The 25,278-nt window shown below is 37.5% G+C and overlaps 1 protein-coding gene across 3 annotated transcripts in view; it reads left to right on the top strand.

The window, feature by feature from the left end:
- TRHDE (thyrotropin releasing hormone degrading enzyme) overlaps window positions 1-25,278 on the top strand; it is a 211,220-nt gene that overhangs the window by 34,445 nt on the left and 151,497 nt on the right. For all 3 annotated transcript variants that reach the window (XM_086884350.1, XM_086884349.1, XM_086884348.1), the window contains exon 3: window positions 3,150-3,276. In XM_086884350.1, coding sequence (XP_086740476.1) covers window positions 3,150-3,276 — 127 coding nt within the window. The remainder of the gene's footprint in view (window positions 1-3,149; window positions 3,277-25,278) is intronic.

Raw genomic sequence — 25,278 nt, 5'->3', positions numbered from 1 at the left:
TCATTAATTCCCAGATATGGAAGACGCTTGGTTGTTAACCGGTCATAAGGATGAATGCCTGCTTGGAATTCCCTCCCTGCCTCTGCTACCAGAGTTGCTGTGGGATGCCAAGTAAATCACATAAACTGACAGAGTCTCATTTAGTTATTAATCATATATTACTGATTTCGTGAATGCCCAAACTAAGGCACCTGTGGCCAAAACTTCTATAAAGTGTTCACTGCAGTAAGATGCAATGGGAACAGTGCTTTAAGTATGTGCAGTAAAACTGTTAAATAGACTTGACATTGAGAGGTGTCGAGATAGGCACCCAGAATTACTCTTAGTCTCTCTTTGGTCTCCACTTTCTTACATGAAAATAATAGTCTAACCTAATCTTGTGAAGATTATGAAGAAAAGCATTAACAGTATTTGCAGAGCAGTAGGTGCCAGTGCAGTGAATGATGAATTATGCACTTAGGTTGGAAACCTGGTTGTCTTTTGTGGGAGAACATGTACTGCTTTTAGTTATATATTTAGGCCTGACCCTGCAGAAAACTCTGTTTTTTCTCTTACTTAAATTACTGTAAAATCAAATTCTTAGTGCAGTGATCAAACACTAAAGTATATAATAATTGGACATTATTGTTCAGTCCAATGCAGTTTTAAAGTAACACTACTTACCTGGCTTTTGAAATGAAAGTAGTAAACCAATTATTCTAAACAAGTCTCCTGTCTTAGTCATCATTCTGTTTTATTTATTTAAGTTTCTCTTTGGAGCAGAATGCAAAAAATTTGTTACTTTTCACTGAGAATCTTCTTATAAACTAAGGAAATAATATAGTCCCTATTTGATGGATTTGGAAGTAAGATACGGTCAAAATAAACCCATGCACATTAAAAAACATCAGTGTGTGAAAGTGTGGGGCTTCAGTTTCAAACTTAGAGGTGCCGGCCTTTAGACTGAACTCTGGACCAAGCTCCTCTTGTTGTGAATGGCACCTCAGAATGTGTCACCCAAAGCAGCCAGCCAGATGGGCAGAGTGTCCCAGACTGTCCCCTGCCGTAGCCCTCTGCTAACCGAGAGGGAATGTCTGAGCCCGGGGTAGGGCTGGAGTGGTGTGTCTAAGGTTCTCCACGCATTTCATGCTGGGTGGTTGCTGGGTGAACGGCAGAAGCAAGACCCAGTGTTCGAAGATGGTTGATTGCTTTGACAATATCTCTTGCCTGAAAGCCCCTGAGAGACCTGGGCAGAGGCATGGGTAGTTTCTGAATTGTTCAGCTTAGGGGTGACCTTGGTGTGAGCCATGGAGGCCTGGCAGTCCAGAGCTGTTCTGGGCAGGCAGAGAGGTACACAGGGAAACTTTACAGGCAAAACAAAACTACATTCAGTGTTAGGCAGGAGACAAATTAGAGTTTGCAGCATCGTAGCTTTCATACCTTGGCTCCCTCTCAGGCACCATTAAATGCCTTTTCTGTATTTGCCAAGAGACATTCATTTTAGTGCAATAAGTTGAACCTTGATTTTTCTTCTCTCTGCCTATTATTTCTTCCCTTCTGTTGTCCTCTTTCTTATTATGGACAGATTTGGCCACTGTCAGATTGAATGATTTTCTTGCATATTTGGTTGACTGACTTTTTTTCCCTAATTTGCTGATACAGTCAACTGTGCCAGTAAAGCAATTATGCAAAATTGTGTATAAAGGTTTAATGATACAAAACAGTGTTCATCACAAATCTAATTGTAATTCTTAACATCCTTCCATAAACTCTGTGGTTAATACCTATTTTTTTAAAACCTGTATTTAGTTTAGTAGATAAGGGGATATTTAATGTACATGTCACTGTTAACTTTGAAAGGGAACAATAAATAAAAATAGTGATCTGGGAGAGTTCAGATAATGATCTGTGTGCTTTCAGATAGGGATTATTAACTGAACTTGTTCAGGAAAAGAGCAGTGAAGCAATACTTGGTAATACTTTCACTGACGCCAAAAATCCCATTGGCTTTTCTTAATCCAGAATATAGAGCATTTAGAAACATTCCAAAGCCGATATTTCTCCTTCATGTTTGTGTTGATATTTTCTGATTTCTGCACTACTGCTTTCCTCAGAACCCTGGCTGGGATTTAATCCTACCACAGAAAGTACTGGCGAGTCAGATATTATTATTAGGATTGACATTTAGTAGAGTCCCATTTACGTCAGGTCATTATGTACTGCGGGGAGAGACCTTCTGCCACAGTCACTAGAGACAAAGCGCACGCTGCTTCCATCAGGCGGGGTACGAGGAGGGAGAACAAAAAATGGTTCCCCTTTCTGTCCCCTTCTTGATAAGCAGTTATAGGCTCTATGTCACCTTTGCACAAAGGAAATGCTCCAGACTGTAAGGACAGGGAAGAGGTAACAACCCAGCAGTGCTTTCTGCTACCTCAGGGCCACACTTGGATGCTGAAGTGTGAAGGTGAGTTCTGTTCACTTGGGTCACTCCAGCTATTGAAATGTGTGAGCTGTGTTATACTGAACAGAGCAGTCTGTAGCTTATATAAAAAGCTTTAATTTACTGCTTTCTGAAAACAGAGGCCTGAAGCAGTCATGGAGGTTTCAGGAATGTTAATTGTTTGTGTACATGAATGAGCTTAGAAATAGTAGTTTTTGCAGTCTTCCCATTGCTCATAAAGGGTAACGGTGTCACTGCTGGAGAAAAGAAAAGAGAATGATTATTTTTTTTCTTCACAGTCTACTAATATTTTCAGGGCTTGATATAATGTGCCTCTAACAAACCATGAACTTCTCTCCTACTGAGTCACTGCATCCTGCCTACATTCAGTGTAGGCAGAGAACCATTATACTAATCCACTCTTCCATCATATCTCTAGCAAACACATGTATTTTCTTTGAATATTTAGTTTGATACAAGGAGTGCAAAATTTTTATTTGGCAACACAAGTAAGTAGGAGATTGTGACTTCTGAACTTTGAAACATTAATTGTGGGAGTTCTGGTTTTCAATTATGATATGATTTGACAAATGTATGACAACGATATTTGGCTTTAAGGGAATAATCCTGCCACCTCACAGCAACCTTTGAGTAATTCATTGACCTCTGCAGGTAGGATAGGTTTAAAAGGCAGATGCTGAAATTGGACTTTTGCTTTGTTTTTTAACAGGTACGGTTATATGCAAGGCCTGATGCAATCCGAAGAGGATCGGGGGACTATGCTCTAAATATTACAAGGAGACTCATTGAGTTTTATGAGGATTATTTTAAAGTGCCCTATTCCCTGCCAAAATTAGGTAAGATTTCCCAAAGAATGTGAAGTAAACCCAGGAATGAGAGATTAAGGCAGCTATTTTAAAGAAATGTAATGTATTTGATTTCAAGTTAAATGTTTGGGTTAATTTAGGAGGATCAGTAAGCAATAAATTTTTCTTGTAGAGGAAGGGAAGCCAAACTATGCTTTCTCCAACCTGGAACTGAAAGGAGCAGGAAGCAGTCAGTACTTAGATTTGTTAGACAATGGGTAGAGAGCCTGAGAACTTTCCCTGGTAAGAGGGCTGGTTTTTTTTGATGTCTGTTTTGGTCCATAACTCCTATGAGATAGCCACTGGAAGGTGTTTATTCTGTAATACTTGTACCTTGCTGTCTCAACTTTAAATGGGGAACAGAAGTGAAAATATTTGTGGAAACCTGTAGCAGTGCAGGACTGTGGGCTTGTTTTTTCTTTTTTTTTTTTTTTTTTATGGCTCATAGGGCTTATTAATGATGATTAGTAGACAAGCTTATTGTCTTGTTGTTTATTGAAAAATATTGTTGTGAGTTTGTTTTACTGTGACCTAAATGTAAACCCCATAAATTTATATTATGTTTTAAAGACAATTTCTTCACATCTTCCCTTTCACCACAATCAGTTGGTCTCCTACTCATTTAAATAGTTCCCACAGTATTATTATGCCTTCCCTCCTTTGGAGCATGTTTGATAAAGATTCAGAAAAACCTGTTGCTCAGCAGCAGGAGGACAGCATGTGTTTGATCAGAAGTGTTAGAGTTGGAACCACAGGTGATCCTCCCAGGAAGTCAGGTTTTATTTCATTAAATCCCTTGCCTGCTTAGTACATTTGTTGGACTTAGAGCTAATGGTGTCAGAGACAGATAATGTAATTGATGTTTCTAGATGAGGGTATTGCATGAGTATTTTTGTAAGTATGTTGTGGCATTTATTTCTTGGTGTCTTTTAATAACAGGTTACAGGTAGTGTTCTCCTACAGAAATATGCAGATGGCATATTTAAGTGTACAGAAATGAACATGTGTGTACTTTCATGTATGTCTTCAAGTGTGTTAATAATGTTTTGTAAAGGAAGTTCTGGGCTTACAGGGGCAAAAAATTTAGAGGTGAAAAAATAATCAAGAACTTGTTGAATAGAAAGGAGGAACATAGAACAGTTTTGGTTGAAAGGGATCTCAAAGATCATCTAAACATCATTATTTCAGGTAGTTTATTGAGAATGCCTGCTGGCAGCAGTGGTAGTAACTGTATCTGCTTCAGATTATCTTTCAAAATTGTAACATATGGTCTTTAAACCCAACGTGCTATATCCATTGTCACTGTGCTGTGCTTTTAAAAAACGCTCATTGTAAGTGAATATATTCAGTTTTGTATCTTTTTGGAACAGAACAGGAGGAATAGTAGCAAGTAAAGCTGTACTTTTTCATCAAATATTTGCAGTAAAATTGTTAATAGGAAATACTGCATGAAGACTTCAGCCATTCAGTAGTGATACTACAAAAATAATTACTATAGAGGATAATTTTTTATAATATAGTAAGGTTGTATTTATTTAACATAAACATAGGAGGAAAAATTTCTAAACTCAGTGCTGTAAATATTTTAAAAAAATTTATTTGCAGATTGGTACAGGTATATTTGTTTCAGTTTGTCAAAACACTGATTGCTCTGTTTAAGCATATGCTGGTGTCTTTAACCTGAAAGAACATGGAATTTTTATTTTTGTTTTAAACTTGAAAAAGAATTCATAGGTTAGAAGGTTAGGGACAGTAGTCTGATGAGTGAATAGAAGGACTAAAATTTTTAATAATCTGTCTGTGATAAGGATTTCTCAGTAGTATTGAAGAGTTTCCTAAATGAAAGTACAAAACAGCGCTAGTGATAGCAGTGAAAAAAGCATGTGCATCAAGTAGATGCGTGGATCCTGAAAATGCGCCTGGGCTCTCCAAAAGCTTAGGACTCACCTGATTTACTGCTGTCAGCACTGCAAAGGATTGAGTACTTTTTTAAGGTTTTAAGCAAAATGAGCATGTTTTCTTTGGCGGGGCATTTCAGAAGTTTTTAATTTCACTTCTGAGTGTGAAGGTGGGAGTGAAAAATGAAGAATGTACTTTGGAAAGCTTTTTAATGTCAACAGTTTTATAGAAAATGTTCTCTTTCAAACATAGATTTTTTTTGAACAAAATTGTTTTGTGTACTTTGCAGTTCTAGCAAGAAGAAACTTAACCAAATGTAAGTTGAAAGCACGATTTATGTTTACAAAACAATTTTGTTGAAATATTGACCAGTTGACTATGGAGGTGCTGTACCAGCTATTGAGTGAGACAATTTTAGTGTCACTGGTGTCTGTAGGGCTGTCTGTGTGAGTTGGAGCTAGATAATTCTCCCTGGATGAAGGACCTGCCACCTTTGTCAGAGCGCTTTGTCATTTATGTGGTCATCCATTTGAGCTCTCTGTATGGTAGGAGTATCTGAGGACATTTAGGCTCTTTAGATGTGTTGCTGTATCAGAAAGATCTGTGTTCATTTGTTCATTTCTGAGTCATTGAGGTCCATTTCCAAGGCATTTGAAAGTAGTGCTCCTTACTTGTGTTTATAGTACATCAGCCAGTGTTCTCTACAAGAACCAATTCTTCCTGTTGCTCATGACTGCCCGACTGGTGCTGACCAGGCTTTCTTGCTGTGCTTACATGCAGTCAGGTGGCTGTGGCTTTTTTTCACATCTTACATGGTCTGCACTGTGTTCTGAATGCACCGGAGAAGTAGATTTGTTTTCCAGTTGATGTGAATTCTGGTAATGAATTTGAATTGGGAATTTCTCTAACTGGAATTAACAATTTCCACAGTTAAAAGTTCTACTTAGTATGTAGGTCTCTGCTTTTTTTTCCTACATCATACTCTGAATTGGAAGGTGTTTGTGTAAGGTTTCAAACCAATAATTTTTATATTAATTTCATTTATGAAAAATAAATAATGTCTTCTAAAAAAACCTAGATTTTTCCAAGACTATAATACTACCATTGCAAGCATTAGTTGAAGTGATGGTTAAATGAACTATTGAATTTTATTTTATCTAAAAAGGTATACAGAAAGGTTTTTAATTGTGGCTAGTGAATACAAAATATTTCTGTATTTATATCACGTAGTTATTTTTAATCCTGTTTGCACTGCACAAAAAACTGCTTTGTATGCATTGAGGTTTTTCTTATGAGGGTCTTAGAGACTGCAAAGGTCTTGAATTTTTCCCCCTGAAGCCCTGGCCAGTTGTTTTGAAGTGCATGGAGCTTAAAAATTTAAAAAGGACAAAAATCAAACAGAAAACCACCTTAAAAGAGTCTTCAAAGGTTAAAGTCACACTATGGGGAATGAAAAGGTAATCAAACCCTCTTGCTATATGGACAGCTGTGATTCTTTAGTTGTAAATGGTTTGAGGTGGAGAGGCTTTTCCAACCAAGACTCCAGGGCATGTGGGGTCACATGAGAGTGGAGTAGAGTGGCAGAATCCCCTCCCTCACCCTGCTGGTCAAACTGCTTGTGATACAGCCCAGATTGGCTCATGTCCAGCCTCTCCTCCACCAACATCTCCAAGTGAAGTGTATTTTCAGACTTCTTGAAGTCCCTTTCTGTAGATTTGCTATAGTATACTTTGGAGTTTCATCTGATATATTTTATGTGGTTATTGTTTGGTGGGGTGGTTTTCCTTTACAGGTATGGATTGGGTAGTAATTACCTGCTTCATGCAAAATTTTTACTGTTTTGTTTTCATTATGCTGCATTAAACACTTTGAAGTTGTGAATGCAAAGTTTCAGAAAATTATTTTCCAAGGGTTTTAGTGAATATGCTGCACAATGGAAGACAAGATTGGACCATTAACATTTACTTGTGGAGTAGTTTGGAGGATTCAGTTTTTAAAGTATTTCACTGAAGAACTGAAACTCTTATGATGTAAAAAAATATCTCAGCCATTAGCATGAGTAAGTTTAGCAGGGGAATGTTCCCTTTCTGATTCTTAGAAGAAGCTCATTTACCTCTGTTCCATTCCCTGATGTCTGACAGTGAATATTTTGGTGAGAGAGAACTGCTGCTGCCTGGTGCAGTGAGGGCCCTTGCAGGCCCAGAGAAGTGTTGAGATGCTGTTGTTACGTTAGCCAGATGACTTGCTGTGAGCACTAGTGATTAATTGTTCATTTTGGTTTAAGTGCTTTACTCTTACCTTGACTCTTGGATATTCTCCTAACCTGTTCATTGCAATGTTGCCTTTTGCCCTGCTTGATTCTCCATCATCTCCATCAGCAGTTCTTGTGCTACTGCTTTCTTCCCCTTCGTTTGGCCTTTCTCCTGTTTCTGCTGCTCCTTGTAGGTGAACCTCCATGTTACCTGCATTCTCTGCTTAGGTTATCCTAAAAGTTTCACAATTCTTCTCTCGTGCTTTCTCTCTGGCCAGTGAGGCTTCCTGCCACCTGTCCAGCTCTGAACTGAAGTTACTGTACATCACCAAGCAAGATAGCTTATTTTTTCTTCTCTGTCTATAAAATTTAAAGCATTAATTAGTACTTCTAGAACGGGGAAGGGTGGGACAGCAGTCACTAAGAGCTTGATTCATGTGCCTAAGCATAATTAACTGGTACTGTTAAATGCCATGGGATATTGTGAGATGTCTTAGCTAATGTCCTGCTGGCTTTCAGATGAGATTCTGTTGGGCCATTGGTGGCCCATACCTGACAGTTTCACATGGATTTATTGTTTTTTAATAGCTTTGAACATCTCAGTTGGGACTATCACCCATGTTTAGGCAGCAGAGTTGAAGTCTTCTATTTTCTTTGACCAACTGCTTGAAGCAAACATAATTCTTCTGCACACAGAATGTGTGATTTGTTGATACAGATCATTCCTACACAGAGAAACTGTGTAGCTTCTTCCCTTTGGGGTGTGGATTTGGCATGTGAGGGCTTTTTATTTTATTTATTTATTTATTTATTTATTTATTTATTTTAAATTCTAAACTGTGAGTACTTCAGAAACTGGTCAGGACACCGGGGGAAAAATTCCAGCTCCAGCCATAGGGGAAAGCAATGTATTTTCTCAGAACAATGCTTTGATATAGAAAAGAAACTGTGAATTACTAAACTGAAACAAACCACATAGGAAATCAATCCATAGTATGATCCTAACAAAGAAGGGAGAAAATAGTCATTACTTAAGACTTACTATATTGCTCTAAAGTATCTCAGATGATAAACCAATTATTTCCTTTAGTGAGTTTAATATGGCTCACAGCAGGCATTCTAACAGGTTTTGGAAGTTTGTTAAGGGGTACCGGATCTCTCTCTGTTGCATTAGTGTGACAAGTCTGATGTTATTTGCAGGAGATGGGAAAAGTTACATATAGGAATAAAGTAACCTTATATAGAATAAAGATGAATGAGCCCTGGTGGAAATAATCTCCTTCTGAATGGAATGTTTTCTTTTCATGAGTGAGTATGTTGTGATATCCTTTCCCTCTTTACTGTGTCATGAATAGAATCTATACCTCGCAGATAAAGAAAGTGTGTTCAGAAAGGAATATTATTTCCAGTAGCAATTCAGTCAGTCCATAGTAAAAAGAAGGTGACCAAGTCTGACAGTGTCCCCACTGGCTACTTGGGTAAATCAGCCTGGCTTTTAAATGAGTAACTAAAAAAAAGAATAAAAAAAAAACAACACCTGAGAGTGATTCTGTTATGAGAGGGTAATAGGGTGTGGGATTGCGGGAGATTCCCTGGAAATGTCAGGGCTGTTTTTGAGGCAGGAGAATCCTTCATCTCAATGTAAATAGATTTTTCCCAAGCTGCTCTTCACTATGTCATTTGAACAGTTAGTACCAGTGCAGAAGTGGGTGCACTGAATTTCAACAGTGTCTATTCTTAGTTCTGTACCTTGTGAGAAACACAGATGCCTTCAGAAATGATGTATTTTATCATGAGTTAGGAGAAATAAATCTTGGCCGAGAAGGTACGAGTAAAGGTATGTCTTGACTACGCAGAGAGGAAACTAATCTGGGTAGTTTAAATTTGATCTCTGATTTTTAGATGGATATAAGACAAGGTGAATACTTCTCTAGGATTTATAAAATGGAGTAAGATCTTTGACAGACACAGAAACCCATAGAAGTTATGAGAATCACCAGAAAACTGTAGGAACCTCTACCTGGTATGAGATGGTTAAATGCCTAAAAGCATATGAATTCAAAATACTTTTTACATAGCTGTGACTGAAGTAGTTTTCATTATAGTTCCTTTCACTTGTCTGAGCAGAGCTCTCATACCTGATTGACCATGTCCAGCTTTTGAACTAATTTTATTTTTTAAAGAGGCTACAGAACAATTTTAGTAACCTGTTAGATTAGAGAGTCGAGAGGGTTCATCAGAGACTTTGACCAGCAGTTGAGACCTTTTATACCAGTAACTGTAGCTTTATTTTAAAGCAGTCTATGTAGGAAAAGCTTAGGCCTTTCGTCCACAATGAACTTTGTTTGTATAGGCATTATGAAAAGTAGTTTTTATTATAGGATAGGGTCTATATGTCATTAGGATACTGTGAGAGTTACTTTCTGTGCATGGTGTGACACTATGAAAGTTGCAATGTAAAGCTCTGAGCTGCATGGCAGAAAAACAAATACAAAAGGGTCTGGAAAAAAGATAAATTGTACCACTGAGGATACTGTGGTAAATTTAGATGATGCTCAAGAAAGAGGGAGTGTGTGAATCCTTGGGCAGTGTGTAGGAAGATTGGATTGCAGTAGAATGTGCTAAACCATGAATTTTTTTCTTTTGAAAATTGTACCTATAGCATTTAGTTTGAATGAAGTAGGTAATGCTGATGATCTGTATCAATTAGAGTACTAAGGAGAAAGAAATGAGCTTTTCTCTCAGAATTGAGGTAGAAACCTGGTACCATCTATGTCTAAAATAGGACAGAAGTGTTATGCAATCTGCTCAGTTATGTTGTCTTATGGTGGAGAAGGAAATGGCTGTTGTTGACCTAATGAAACCTATAGTCCCCTTATGCAGTCTTATACCCTGGGCATTATTTAAACAGCACCTTCTAGAGAACTCTATATTTACAAGCAGAACTAATAGAATAACATGTAATGGAGTAACATGTTCATAATGGCAGTATTTGAGTAAATATGAAAGTTTACTGATGACTTCCTGATTACCTGTAATTTTGGTTCATAGCCATATAACAAACTTTAGTAATTTCAAGTTCAGTACATGAAGGTTCCAGTTTTCATTTAACCTTGCAGTTTCAAATGGAAGGAGAGTAAACAAGGATACTATGGTGACTCCTGTTTTTCCTGTCTTAACATGTGAAGTAGTGGATGTCCTGAAGACTGAAACTCAGCAAAGTCAGTGTTGTACTGGTGTGAAAAAAAAAAAAAGGCAGATTATAGGACTGTCCACATCAAACACTGACACAGTTCACTCAGACTTTTTGTTTAACACGTGCAATTTGAGTACAGGTAAATTCTATTATTTTTTAAGAAATTTCGCTGTGAATTGGTTGAGGCAGGTAGTTTCATACTTCAGTAGCAGCAACAATATTTTCCACTAGTATTTTCTTCCCATTCAGCATTGTGGTTTTTGGCCTCCCACATTTGATTTGAAAAGTGAAGACAACTCAGTTTCAGGCCGGACTCAGAAAGAAGTTCAAATGAGTCTAAGAGGAACTATAAATCAATACAATGGAATCTTTTTTCCATTCATGTCTAAAAATGTGTTCTGTACCAGTTTTAGCCTGCCTAGTGTTACGCTTGCTGAACCCTGTAGTTGCTGTATTGGATCTCCAGCCCTGGAAGAGGTAATGTCATGATAATGTTCAGAGTCTTATTTCAGAAGTCTATTCAGAGTTGTATTTCAGAAGCACAATTTTATTTAGACTGAAAGTCGTACTATAGCCTTTTTCCTTGGTCAAGATAGGCAAGAAAGGCTTAAAAGACATTTTTCCTGCATCTCTCACTCACTGGAGGCACTTAGAGCTGTTAGGGTTTGTATAACTCCTTGCCTTCATTCTCGTAGGATAAGCCTACTGTTTGTAGAGTTGCAAACTGATTTAGGATGCTTAACTGTAGTTTCAGAGCTAATCTGTACCTTCTGCCATTTATTCAAAGCCTCTAAATGGCTGGGATGACAACTTCCCTGCAGAAAGACTGAAAGGGGATTTTAATGGTTCTTGCATTGTGTTGTTCCTTTTGCATTCTTCTCGCAGCAATTTCAAAAATCCTACCATCAGTTTCATGCTGATTATTAGGACCTTTGTGAGTATGTGAATTTATTTATTTTTCATTCCAGTGTCACTGCTAAAAGTAAGTGAGAAGAACAATTGGGTTTTTTTTTGTTTCCTTTTTTTTCCCCTTGCAGCACTGAAGAAGTGTTCCTGTTAACTCTCCATGTTTTCAGTTTTAGAAGGATTGTGCTCCTCTGGGGTAGTTTGTTACGCTCTCCAGATGGTGTTGTGACAAAGTTTGTTTTCCATTAGATTCTGATTTGAGGGCAGCAAATATATTACACTGAGAAACAGAAGTTTCACTAGGCAAAACTGATGATAAAGCACTTTTCCCACTGCCTTACTTAAACTGATTCGTATTTGGCTTTGCTTATTTTCTTATGCTTGTTCTGAAATGTGCATGTTTGTAATTTAAACCGTTACCTATTCACACATAATGTAATGCCAATATCATGAGAATTCCATAGTTGTCTCTACTAAGAACATTTTTCTTCACAATGAACCTTGTGCCATAAAGAAAAGAACTGAGGGAAGTACACATAGACACACTCAAAATAATTGAATTAATATTCTTCCCAGGAAATCTAGAAGGTATGCATTACTGGTGCAGTGAGAGTTAGAAAAAAAGTCACCACTTACTGAAAATATCCTGCGTATTAGGAACAGTTAAAAATCTTTATGCAGATGTGTAAAAATGAGCTTTCACATCTTGCTTCTGAACTGTAAAAAACCCCTATAGATACAGGTGTAAAGAAGATACATTTTCATATATCAGCACAGAGCATGTGAAGTTTCTTTCAAGAGATTATGATAGTGTCTTGAAAAGATCATAACACATTAAAGTGGGACTTAAGTAGGCCAGAGATTTCTGTTCATACAGAAGATGTGAGAAAGTGTATAGCTACTGAGCTGAATAAACCTATTGCTGCTGGCTAGATTCTGCTGGCTTAGTTATAAACCTTCCACCCGTACTAGCTAGTTTCTGTAAGCTACTGAAATTCAAAGGGATGTATGTGCTCACCTTTCATTGCTTTTGCTAAGGATATTGTAACTGAAAAATATCCTAATACAATGAATTATGCTACGTTTGCAGTTCCATGCTTGAAGCAACTTCATTTTTACATTATGGAAACCAACGATTTTCAGTGTAACGATGAAAATATTAAGATATCTGAACAACTTTAATTTAAACAAGTGAATTACCATTGTGCATTTCCCCCTCGCCCCACCTTGCTTGCTGTGTGCTGGCAAGCTTCTTAAAATGGTATATGGGCATTGAAAGAATCACTTAATTAAAACTCAGTGGAGATCTCTGGTATGTACTGCTAGACTTGCTTTCCCTGTTCTCTCTTGTTATATATGAATTATCCTTTTCTTTTCTTTTCTGCTAATTTATTTAAATGCCATCTGTTTGTGTATTTAAACCATAACATTTCCAGTTTCAGGATCAGTTCTGTGAAGACTGCGATTTCTGTCGCTCTCTCTGATTCTTATCAGTAACACTTCTAACAAAGCTGTCCTTGTGAAGATGTATATTTGTCACAGTGATAGCACACTTCAGGACGTGTATTAAGCAAAAACAACTCCCACTGTTCAACTAAAAAATATGTTCCTTGTCACATGCTACTGCTCACTGAAATTAAACTTGGGCAACATTTTGGTCTAGAAAAATCCAGTTGCTTTTTTTTCTTGGAGGGTTTGGCACCGCTGCATGTTGTTCTGCTTTTGTAAGTAAGTGGACAGTTGAATCCTGAAGTGGATGGCAGTAGGAGGGAAGGGGACAAAAGAACTTAGAAATGTATTTTGGAGACCCCTGTCCTAAGTTTCTGCAGCTATTGCTTTCTCTCTGGGGGGCTTAGATAAATCTGTAGAAACTGTTTCCAAATAGTCCCTGAGTTTGTGGCTATTGGCAACAATAGGGAACTTAGAGTGAAATGGATCATGCTAAAAGAACTCCTGATATGTATTTTATTCAGCAGGGGCTTTGGTCTATTTTTTTTTATTCAGTAGGGGCTTTGGTCTATCACTACCTCTATGACACTAGGTTTCCTTTTGAAGTCATGTTATAAAAGCACAGGTAATTTGACAGAACTTTAATTACATGTGGCTCTTTATGATGTGACTCCCAAGCAGTAACCGAGATCAGTGGTTGAATTCCTCATAGGAAATTATGTGAGATGTTTCCATGCTTGTTATAGTACCTAAGCACATTGTAATCACTGTTTACAGGAAATGCATTTGTAAATGGAGAACCACCTCAGTTCTGTTGTCCTTTCTAGATGCTCAGCTGAAAGCCAAGGAGTTGTAAGAGGTGAGGGCAGGCAGATGTTCTGCTGGTCAGACGTGTATAAAATGTTCAGTTGTCAGATAGAATTTGAATGTGCATTGAGACAGGAGGCAGCTGGAACTTGCATCCTTTCATGCTTGAGTATTGATGATTCATGTGAGGGACATGCAAGTGACTGCAATATTTCCTGCTTTAAAGTTGATCTGAGAGGTATTCTTCCTAGGGTGCTAATTCTCAGATGTGGAAATATATAAAGCTTCACAAAACTGTCAGCCATAACTTAGATACATAATAAAAATATGTCTTTTCACCAGTAATGTAAAAATTAATTCCTAGGAAACTTTTCTTCATATTCTTGAAATGTTTTAAGCTTTGCCTCTTTCTTAAGGTAATCACAGACAATTGAATTTTAAGGACAAAGGAGCAGACTGTTAATCAATAACAAATAGATGCATTAGAAACACAGTTTTATGCTTCATGCCATATCTCCAGGATTTTCTGTAGAAACCATACAACAGTTTCCAAATGATTAAAAGGGTCTGAATTTTACAAGTTATGATTGATAACACAATGATCTTATGTAGCTCTTAATAAAACCTTTCAAAGACAAGAATATTGCCAAGTGATACTGAAGGATATTGGAAATCACTCTAAGTCATTCAGGGTAATGGTGAACAGACAGCTTTCTGTAATGCTTATATTGTATTTGGGGACAGCTGGATGGAAGTCCAGCCCAGAAAAATTCACTGTTTTATCTTTGTCAGTCAATGTCTTGGGAAAAAAAAAAAAAAAAAAAAAAAGCTTGCTCTGCAATCAAAATACAATTGCTGTGTGACAGCTTTGATGTGGAGTATAAAATGGTCAAATCTAAGTACACAGCTGAAGGATAATTTAATGTTTCAATAGTGAAGTGCAGAAAAATAACATTACAAGTGAGTAAAATGTAATTTTAAACATTAAAAGCAAATCTTCCTACAAGTAGTTCTAACCTCTTGAAATTTTATGTATACTTGTCTGTGAATGTTCCTTTAATAATAATCTGTCCAGCCATATATCCTGGCCTGTACTTTATGATGGTAAGCCTATAAAGACTGTAAGGACACGTATCTATATATAAAATTCCAGTCAGCAGATGCCAGACTTTAATGGAGGCGCTCCCAAACTATAGTTCCCACCTTTCTGTTGTCATATAACAGGCATTAGTCTAATCATGGAACCAAGAAGTGTGCACCATGGAATAAGGAATCTGGGAACAGAGAGTCTTTCGGGCATGCGATGACTTTGGAAATGTGTATGATGAGAGGATTGGGGTGTGCTGGTTTTGCTGCTGGTTTTTGATGACTGATTTTGTGTTTATCCTGAACACATTGTTCAGAACACAGGCATGTTTCTATCATTGCTGAGCAGGGCTTACACAGAGCCAAGGCCTTTGCTGCTTTTCGTGCTGCCACACTGGTGAGGGGACTGGGGGTGCCTGGGAGGTTGGGAGGAGACACAGCCAGGACAGGTGACCCCAACTGACCAAAAGGATGTTCCAGACCATCTGACATCACACCCGGTGAATAAAGTGGGGGGAAGAAGGAGGCAGGGGGTGATGTTTGGAGTGATGTTGTTTGTTATCCCAAGTGACTGTTACTTATACCTGGTGGGGCTCTCCTGGAGATGGCTGAACACCTGCCTGCTTGTGGGAAGTGAGGAGTTCATTCCTTGTTGTGCTTTGCTTCTGCTTGTGTGCACAGCTTCTGCTTTCCCTAGTAAACTGTCTTCATCTCAATACACAAGTTTTCCTGCTTTTATTTTTCTGATTCTCTTTCTGATACCACTGGTGGGGGAGTGAGCTACTCTGTGGTGCTTGGCTGCTGCTTGGGGTTAAACCACGACATTATGGCAATTTTCAGGCTCTTATCTGTGGGTCCCATGGAGAAGATGGTTACTGTTAGTTCACTGGTTATGAACTAGTTGTCCCTTATTTCAGAAGTCTGACATTTTTTGAATTACCTCCTTCACTTAAAAATCATCACTGCAATTCTTTTTCGTCAGACTCAAGAAAGATCAGGCGAGAAGATTGTCCTATATGCAGTTTAAAAAGACATTAACTTCAGTGGTGTAAAGTAGTTTTCTTCCCTTTGATTTTTTGGAGGTCACTTTTAACCAGCTCTTTCCAAAGAACTGATTTTCAGGCTTGTCCCACAGTTCAGCTGTACTGCTGAGAAGCTGCAGCTGGCTTGGCTATGCAGAACTTCTCAAGTCAGGTCTGCTGCAAGTGTGCATGAAACTATAACCCTGGAAGATTATAGTCACAGATGGTACAGCAGCATAAAGCTAAGTGTAATTCCAAAGTAACTTGTAACATTCTAGTGTATGTTGTGTGTGTTACCAAAATCAGTGACCTCAGCCTCAGAAAACTCCTGATTGCTCTCAGCAAAATAAAGGTGGCAGTCAACCCACTTAGAGAGAAAGAACTGTCTTACACTCTACCACTAACAGCTCATTTCCATTATTCAAGTAGGCTATAAGTAAAAGTTGACAGACACAGAAGCTGTAAAATGTTTCCCTTCAATATTCATATTTAGGAGGAGGGCTCCTATAGAGAGGTAATAGGACTAGAGATAATATAAATGTCTCTATTCATATCAAAACTTTTGACTTGACAAGCAAGCTATTTTATATTTTGGAAGGTAATTCCATGCAGAACCAGTCTTTTGACAGCATATTCTTTGATCTGTTAGACTGGTGAGCTTCACTGAAATTCATTTTAACACTCCCAGCTGGGAATTTGCCTTCACTGCACATCCAGGATCAAGGCATTTTGACCTAGGGATTATGAACAAGTCCACATGGTACAATGTTCCTCCATCTTTTTGTGAAGATGGAAGATTCCTGATGATGTTGCTATTGGTTCATGGTATTAAAATGCAGAACTACTCAGGTACATTTAGAAGCTTTTTTGAATGTCTTTATCCATGTATTATTACCTACAGAGGATAATGCCTTCCTTCAAATTGCTAAAACCTCACCTGTGATGCAGATCTCTATAGAACTGGATTTTTGGTAAACACTCACATGTGGGCGGGGGTCTCTTCAGTAAGACATCTTTCCTTTATCCTCATACTCTAGCACCTTGTTCTTCCTTAAAATAAACATGCTAATGAAAGATGCGTCATAGAAAGGTAGTAAATTTTCATTTGTTGGTGTTCTTCCCTCAGTACATGTTTATGATTTTTTTGTCACTAGCTCTGTGTCATGCTCTGATGGAGAAATTGCATGAGTGCGTTTATCTTGCATACAGGTCCTTCTTTTCCAATGTTTGTGTGGAGTACCCCAGTAAAGGAAAGGCATCCTCTTCATCCTCTCACAAATCTGTTATAGGGGGCTCATTCTCAAAAGCATAGACCATGTTGCATTTCTTTCAGCATGAATAGGTTGCATTTTTGGTGTAATCTATATTGGTGTAAAAGCTGCGCCTGTAAAGATTCTTTCTTTCTTGTCTTAGCAGATTTAGTGAAAAATGAAACAGCAGATGCACACATGGGATTTTATAATAAATAAATATTAGAACCTTGGCTTACACTTTTCTTTATGCTGATCACTGAGTTTTTTAACTTCAGAATTTAATAATAATAATGTTTTCTCTTTTTTCCTGGGGAGGATTGACTGTGCAGACTGAGTGCTGAGTATCATTATTATAATGCTAATTGCCTTTGTTGTCCCTTTGTCCCTGTTGTACCCTTTTCTGGTCTTTCTGTGTGCCATTTTAGGATGGCAGTGGCCTCTGTGTCAAACTGTTTTCTCATTTGTACGTTATAATTCTCTGTGGTGCACTGTGTTTTCCAGACTCAGTTAGCAGGAAGCTGAAGCTGAATCCTGTACCAGGTTTAAAAATTGCATGTGCTCAAAATGTAATGAAATTTTAATGGGTTTTAGCAGCATACTAAGATTTGTATTCTTTAAAAAGAATTTTTTCAGTAGCAGTGAAATAGAAATTGAAAAGGACTTTTTCCCTTCCTTTATTTATCTCACTTGAAGTCACACTTTGACATTTGGGATTATGGATTTACTTGGACTTTATCTCAAAAGTTTGGTTAGTGAGGTGGACTGAGCAGTTGAATCTGTGGATACTGGCTTCTCTGCACCACTGTGTTAACTTCTGCATCCCTGCCAATGTGATTGTAAAGGCAGTGTAGTTGTAGTACTTAACAGCATATAAATAACCTTTTCTTTACCTTCTCTGTTCTTGACACTATTATGTCCACTGGAGCTGTTCTAACATTGAACCCATCTCTCCAACTTTAAATGCTATTACAGCAATCTTTGCTTTGACATCTTCTTTCCATGTTTTTATACATTGTGATGAGCACTGAGATGGGGAATCCCACATGCTGTATGTGAATGGAGAGCTGCCAGGAGCTGGGATGGGTTGCAGATATGAGAATCAATATGAACTGCCTTACTTTACATGTGGGCTACCAACTGGTTGTCCTTGGGACTCAGTATGCATACTTGATTTATGTTTGAAACAGGATGGCACCAAAATACATACTTTAAGAAGATGATTTCAGACATAAAGATAATGTTCTGTCTGCTTGATCTTAAAAGGTGATGCCTCATTTAGGCCTTGAGTTTATCATAAATCTGATTCAGAATGTTTTTAGTCAAGACATTTTATTCAATTGGATCAGGCTTTATTGTCTTCCTTTATGTTTCTTTTAGATGTTGATGTAATTAACAAAAGTTAATTTCTTTTCCTTTCTTGTTTACTGTCCAAAGCAAAAATATAGTATAATTTTAGAAGATGTGATTGGGGAGCTTTTGTAGGCTGTATTTATGTAGACAAAAAACTTTCTAAAACTGGAGTTTTGAATATACAATTAAGGTATAGTGTATGATCAGTACACATTGTGCTTAAATTTCCCATTACTGTGTATGAAAACTAAATAAAGCATACTGAGATAAGAGTACTTTAAATTTTTTTTGTACTCATCACTATTGAGTGATGTACCATGCTACTAACAGCACATTTGTGTTTTGTGGGCTGCCTCAACTAGGCTGTAATCCTGTCAGCTATCACCAATCAAACATGGCTAGGCACGACCAGAGTTTGTATGGGGGCTGTCTTGTTGGGAAAAGTCTTAATTGACTTGATTTTCTGCTTCTGACCATCTCAATTCTTCTTTTGCAATAGGATGAAATAAACCTAAAGAAATCCTTCCCCATGTCAATGCCTTAAAATTGTTGCCCAATTGGTTACATTTGGTGAAATTTTTCCTTAGTGATTCTCCACACCTGAAACCCCATTAAGCCAAAACCACTTCAGAATAAGTGGAGTGATTAAGTCAACATTGAAGTGCTATAAAATCTGTCATCACTCATTATCCAACCTAAATTCTGTAGTTCAGATAAAATAGTCTAGTCTTCCTTTTTCTTCAATGAAATATTACTGTCAGATGCCCAGAATTTCTGTATGTTGTCTCTTGAATATATATAGCATAGAATAAGAAATGAAAGTCTTGTGTTGTACTGTAAATGTCAGAATAAATTGCATGCTATATATATTTTCATATGGTGATGGGTAAGTCTGGAAGAATATCTTTGTGACCAGAAATATTTGACATTGTGAAGTACAATGGCTATGAGGTTGCAGGTTATATAAGGGCTTGAAAATTAGATTTATAAAAACATTAACAGTGTTGTTAAAGGGAATTTCTGGAATGGGCAACATCAGAGTGTAGAGTGATATCCAAACACGTTAAAAACATTTCCACCAAATAATAATTGGAAAAATATTCTTGTATTTTGTGTTTAAAAACAATGCTAATAATTCTTGTTTTTCAAATAGCAGTAGACATTTTTGGAAGAAAGGTGGTTTTAAAATATATCCAGTGGGGTTTTTTTAGGCCTGTTAACTGGCGTGCCCTCAGTGGACACAGAAAACAGCTTTTTTTTTTTTTTCAGTGAGAACATAATAGAAGAGGAAGAGTTTTGCAGCCCTATAGATGCAAATGAATAATTTCTCAATGGAAATTTCAATCCAGGAGCTATTTCAAGAAGTTGTTTTTGAATTTAAGTACATGATTATTTTTTGCTGACTCAAACCTATCATGTTTAAGTACCTCCTTGCCCTGAACTTTTAAATACATAGCTGGGAGATGCTAACAGTTGATTTGTATCTATAGTGGTATTGAATGTACAAAATATTTGGTAGCTAACAGATGTAAATATCAATGTGCTTACGGAAGAAATGTTTAAAATTCGTATAATAAAATATAAATGAAGAAAAGGTTGAACTAGGTGCAATACATATTTTTACTTGCTAGACACTTTACTTTTAAACAAACATGTAAACTGACCTTTTTGGCATTGGCTGTGCTGAGGTTTATAGTTCATAAGAATGGAAAAAAACTCAGGTGGTAAGTAATGGTTTGCAGTTGGTTACAGTAAGCTTTCATGGCAAAAATATAACCAGTACTTAGAACAAATTTTGAACCACCTTTTTCCTGATACCTGGTTGTAGAAGAAACCATTTTTCAAATTTTCTTCAATAGGAAAGAAGAATTTTGTAAAATATTTCACTTAATGGAAGGTACTTCAGACAAAGTTTACTTTCATTTGTGTTTCATAGAATTTTTGATACGGATTTTCAGTGAGGTTTCAGTTTCAGGTTGTAAGTAAACCTTTCCTCTCAGATTTGTAGCTGATTTCCTGCATTGCTTGCATGACAAGTAAACTGCAAATTATATTAAAGTGGATATGCAGTTCATAAAAAGGAGTTCTTCTGGTGGGTATATCATACTGTTAGGTTTCCAGGAGTACTAACATCTGTGCTGGCACATGGTACAGCTGGTTGGGGTCACCTTCTCACGTATCAACTGTCTGAGGAATCTCTGGCTCGTTTGGACAGCACTTCAGTGTAGTATGTACAACACTCTACATCAGGATTTTCCCAGCCTGGTAACACAAATGTCAGTAGCAAGAGCAGTGAGCCTTTTCATTGTCACGTGGGTTTCCTAGAAATTACTGCCTTAAGGACCAAATCTTCGGTTACTCAATGTAAATTCAAATTAAAGAAAAAATCAGTTTGCTTTCCAGAAGAATTCTTCACTGGTGCTTTTGAATCCATGGTCTCTTTTTGAGTCCACAAAACTGGGAAGTCTTCCTTGTTGGGTCCTCTCAGACTTTGTGTTGGGGTGTGGTTATACCATACACTGACAGCTCCCAGAAAAGTCAGGATTATGAAGCTTTGCCACTTACTGCTTGTTCCCACTTTCCCCACACATGGGCACTTAAAATGGTTATTAAATATTGCTGTCAAACAGCTTGTTGAAATGACTCAGGTAAAAAATAAGCTGCTAGGTAAGATTCTCCTGGACCCTGGGATCTTTTTAAAAAAGATAAACATTCAGTTTTTAAAAGATACATGAAAGAAGAAGATGCTTTACAATAAATAATTAATACCCTCCCCACCATCCCCCATTATCTTGTATATTGATATGAGGAAATATCTCATGAAAGAGTGTCCAGAATCACTTATTCAAAATGCAAAGCAGTGGACAGAAGTCAGCATTTCTCTAAAAGAGATTTATAATCATTGTATGGTTCTTTTTCAGACCCTTTTCTAAGAGGTAGATTTTTCCTGTGATTGGTTTGTTTTCTTTTGCTTTCTGACAACAAGGTGATACTTTACTAGCTTTGAAGGTTTTTTCTGTGCATTCTTGTCATTTGTATGCAAATGCATAAATAGTTTGAGTAGTAATTTTTGTTTGCCTTTGCAAATGAGGTTGAATAGAGTCATCAGTTTTCAGTATCTCTGGGATAATATTAAAGTAGCTGGAGAGGTAAAGGGGAAGATTGTTATTTTGCTAAAAAGTTGTTAATTGGGTAAGAATTTCTCTACCTCTGTTTTTGTTTCCCTCTCTTTCTCTGAGATCTTTTGTCAAATTTATGTTGACAAGACAGCAGTGGAAAAGGTTGTTGAGAGCAGGGCTGTAGTCCTTTGAAGAACTAGTATAGGGGGTCCTGTACACTGACAGCTAAAGATGCTATAAGCCCAGTAAATTATGTAAAAAGAGACAGAACCATTTGCATTGACTTTTTACTGGCTGACAAAGCAAATTGTCTTTTCTATCATGTTGTGGAGAATTTACATTATTTGTTAAATGATTTCTAGAATAGAATAAAAGCATCTAGAGGAAATAATCACAGAGAAAAGCCCAAGGGATAATCTTCAGATACAGCAAAATAATTGGAGCTTTAGCTATACAGGTTGTTTGAAGCATAATTCCATGCCCAGAGGAGCCAATGGGAGAAACCTGAAATGGTTTCCACAGATATCGATTCAAAGCTTTGAGCTGGCAGAAACAGCAAGCCAATTTCTTGCAGCTCTTTTCTATGTAAAGAGCTATATTGTGCTTTTATCAAGCAATTTTATTAACTCAGAATTTCTTTACAAGCCCTAATCCATCTATTAATTCTGGGCTTTGGACCAAAGAATGTTTTCTGACCTTTGCTGCTTTCTTTTATGGCTAGAAATCTTTATTGCAATGAAACACTACATAAATCCGTAGAAAGCAGCTGACTCTTTCTATAGATTGTTTCCTCCTGTGTCAAAACCATGGGGCAAGATTCTCAAGACAGCAGAGTCTCTGTGCAATAACAGAATGAATATGTCTTTTTCTGAGAGTAGATCCACACTCTGGTGGGAGGCTCTAGTGGATGGACTTTCTAAACTAGTCATATTGATGTGAAGGAGGTTTATTGAACCTTTGTGTTATAGACAGGCTCACAGCATTGCAAAAATGAGGTGCCTGGTGGGCTACTGAGGGAGGCACTAGTATTTTGCTTTAAATGTTGTTAAAGACAGAATTTTGAAATGTGGGGAGACCATATGGCACATGGCAGAAAGCTGCTTCAAATTTCACTGAATCCCTGTTCACCTAAAATCTGACACCAGATAGAAGTTTGTAGATACGTAGCTATGAATTTGTATTCCCTTCTGGACTGGAGAAGCTTGTGTGTTTCTGCATGGCCTATAAGTAAATACATGGAAATTGATCAGCAGCATGGATCTTTGGTTGATCTTGTGCCCCTGTCCAATTGTTGTGTTGCAAACAGGCAAGACTCTCCTCACTGCTTCAAGGCTGAACTTTACACCTGGCTTTCTCTAGGAGAAAGAAAATCAGGAAGGCTTTGGTTTCAGATAGATAGACATCAGTAGCTTTTCATTCATGGCATCACCTGCATGTTCTGGCTACAGGATGCTCTGAGGAAATGAGGACAAGAATGACATTACAGCAGCATGATTACTTGGTAACCTTTTGTGTTTCTTGAGCTGCGGGAGACAATGACATGTGTACCTCACTGCTGTTGCTCAGTTATCCCAGTCATTAGTGAATCAGCATTTCTAGAAGGAGATTCTTGGTCAAATGCTGTGTTACCTGGGGAAGTGCTGAGTAAGTTCTTCCTTCTAGCTGACACTTCACTCTAAACACCAAGGAGTGTCTCCTTCAGCGTGGTGTTCTTTGGAAGACAGCAAAGAAAGGAATTGAAAAAAGGCAAAAGTAGAGTTTCCTTTGGCTATTGATATTTCACTCCTGTGGTGCTTGCATAAGCATCCCAAGCTCTCTCTCAGGGATGAGGGGACTTACTTTTTCTTCATCTTCATTGTGGGATATGTCAAGTGATAGAAACATGTTTTAGTCATATTTCTGTCTGCTTTCCATGTGTTCTTTCATAGCATGCATGTGGTATATATATGCTAGTTGATTTGTGGATCAGACTCTTCAGAATTAAAGCTGTTACTTTTTGTAGTATACCTTTAAAGAAATATACAGAACTGTTCTTTTGGTGTCAGGGTTTCGAAAGGACTAAAAATGTCTTCAGTTAACTCTTGCTTAGCACAGAAGTGGTATTGGTATCCTTCAAGTAAGTGACCAAGAAACAAGCACAGGTAAACAGAAAAAGTTATATACCTCTGAGTGCCACTAGTTGCTTTTTTCTTTCTCCAGTCTGAGATTTTTTCTAATATGCTGTTAGACAACAGCCCCAGAAAGATATCTTGTACTTGTACTATAAATATTTTCACAGTTGTAAAAGTGTCTTGCAGTGGGACCACCCTGAACAGGAGAAAATGCAGGGTTTGTTAGAGCCAAGTTAAGAGAATGCATCACGTAGACACAGCTTGGAAAGGTACCTCCTGCGTTGTTGCACCCAGTCCTCCTTCTGTGTTTGACAACCAGCTATCTCAGCAGGTCATCAAACTCCAGTTTAAATATGTTTAGAGTCTTCTGATTCCAATATTCCTTCCAGAAAATGTTCTGAATTCGTAATTCCTTGACAGAAGTGCATATCGCGAAGTCTGAGTTCTGGTTGTGGTGGCCAAATTTTATTTTTACATTACTTTTTGGAAGAAAATGAAAACATTAATTTTAAAGCCTGCCATATAGAACATTAAATACATAGTTTTTTGTTTCTTCCACAGTAAATGTATCCTGATTTGGAAAAAGGAAGGAATGAGCTTTCTTCTAACAAATAGCTGTGTCTTTCTTGGACTTGATAGAGTTCATTGGTCTGTAAGGAGTAGGCAGTAAGGAAAATGTGCAAGTAGGAAAGACTAAACCTAGACCTCATGTGTAGTTTATTGCTTTGACAGAAAATATTTTGACTTTTTGCTGTACCTTAGGCCTGGAGGAGAAAGGAGAAACAAGTCAGAGAAAAAGTCTGATGATTTAGGCATGACATGGTAACCTGTTTCCTCTTAGGTCCCTTAGCTACTTCACAGAAGGTGAAGGATGGAAAATCCAGATGCCCTGGGTTTGGCATTCATGTTAGATGCTGCTACTGAGGTCTAGAAGTAACAGTAACTGGATCAGTTATGTTGTTTTTATTTTGTGGGATACTATCATATGACTATTATTTGTCTTTTTCAAGCTGTCATCTTGAAATGCATCTTTCCCAAATCCACACAGTTTCTTTCTACATCATGTATTGATAGGGGCCATGCCTAGCTTTACTACAGACAGTTCTTTCCCAGAGCTGGTTCTTAGAAAATCCACACTGTTTCTGGGGAGGCAGATTAATTTGTAAAACCAGTTCTTATCAAGGCCAGAACCTTGTAGGTCTTGTGAAAAGGAAGAGTCAGATGAATAAAAGCATTCATTTACATTAGATTATCTGAGACTTTTTGAGATATGTAAACCCTCTTGCTCTAGCACATAATACACCTGCTGATTGACAGGGATGGAAGGGCAGAAGGGAGAGAGAGGCTAACAAATGAAAAAAAGAATCAGGTTGTGCTGTAGGCTTTTTACAGCTGCTCATTCTCAGTGGTGCTACTTACTGAAGCATTTGGGTAAAGTAAGATGAAAGAGTTACATGGTTATCAGAGAGGATGAGATATTGTATTTCCTAATTCTGGGTGCAAAGTCAGTTTAAGATATTTTTTAGGGTAGCAATGTACCCTTC

This window comes from Cyanistes caeruleus, chromosome 4, assembly GCF_971803275.1.
Source record: "Cyanistes caeruleus chromosome 4, bCyaCae1.hap1.1, whole genome shotgun sequence".
NCBI classification, from domain to species: domain Eukaryota; kingdom Metazoa; phylum Chordata; class Aves; order Passeriformes; family Paridae; genus Cyanistes; species Cyanistes caeruleus.
Note: the sequence above shows the minus strand (reverse complement) of the source record. Positions and strands in the feature narration are given on the sequence as shown.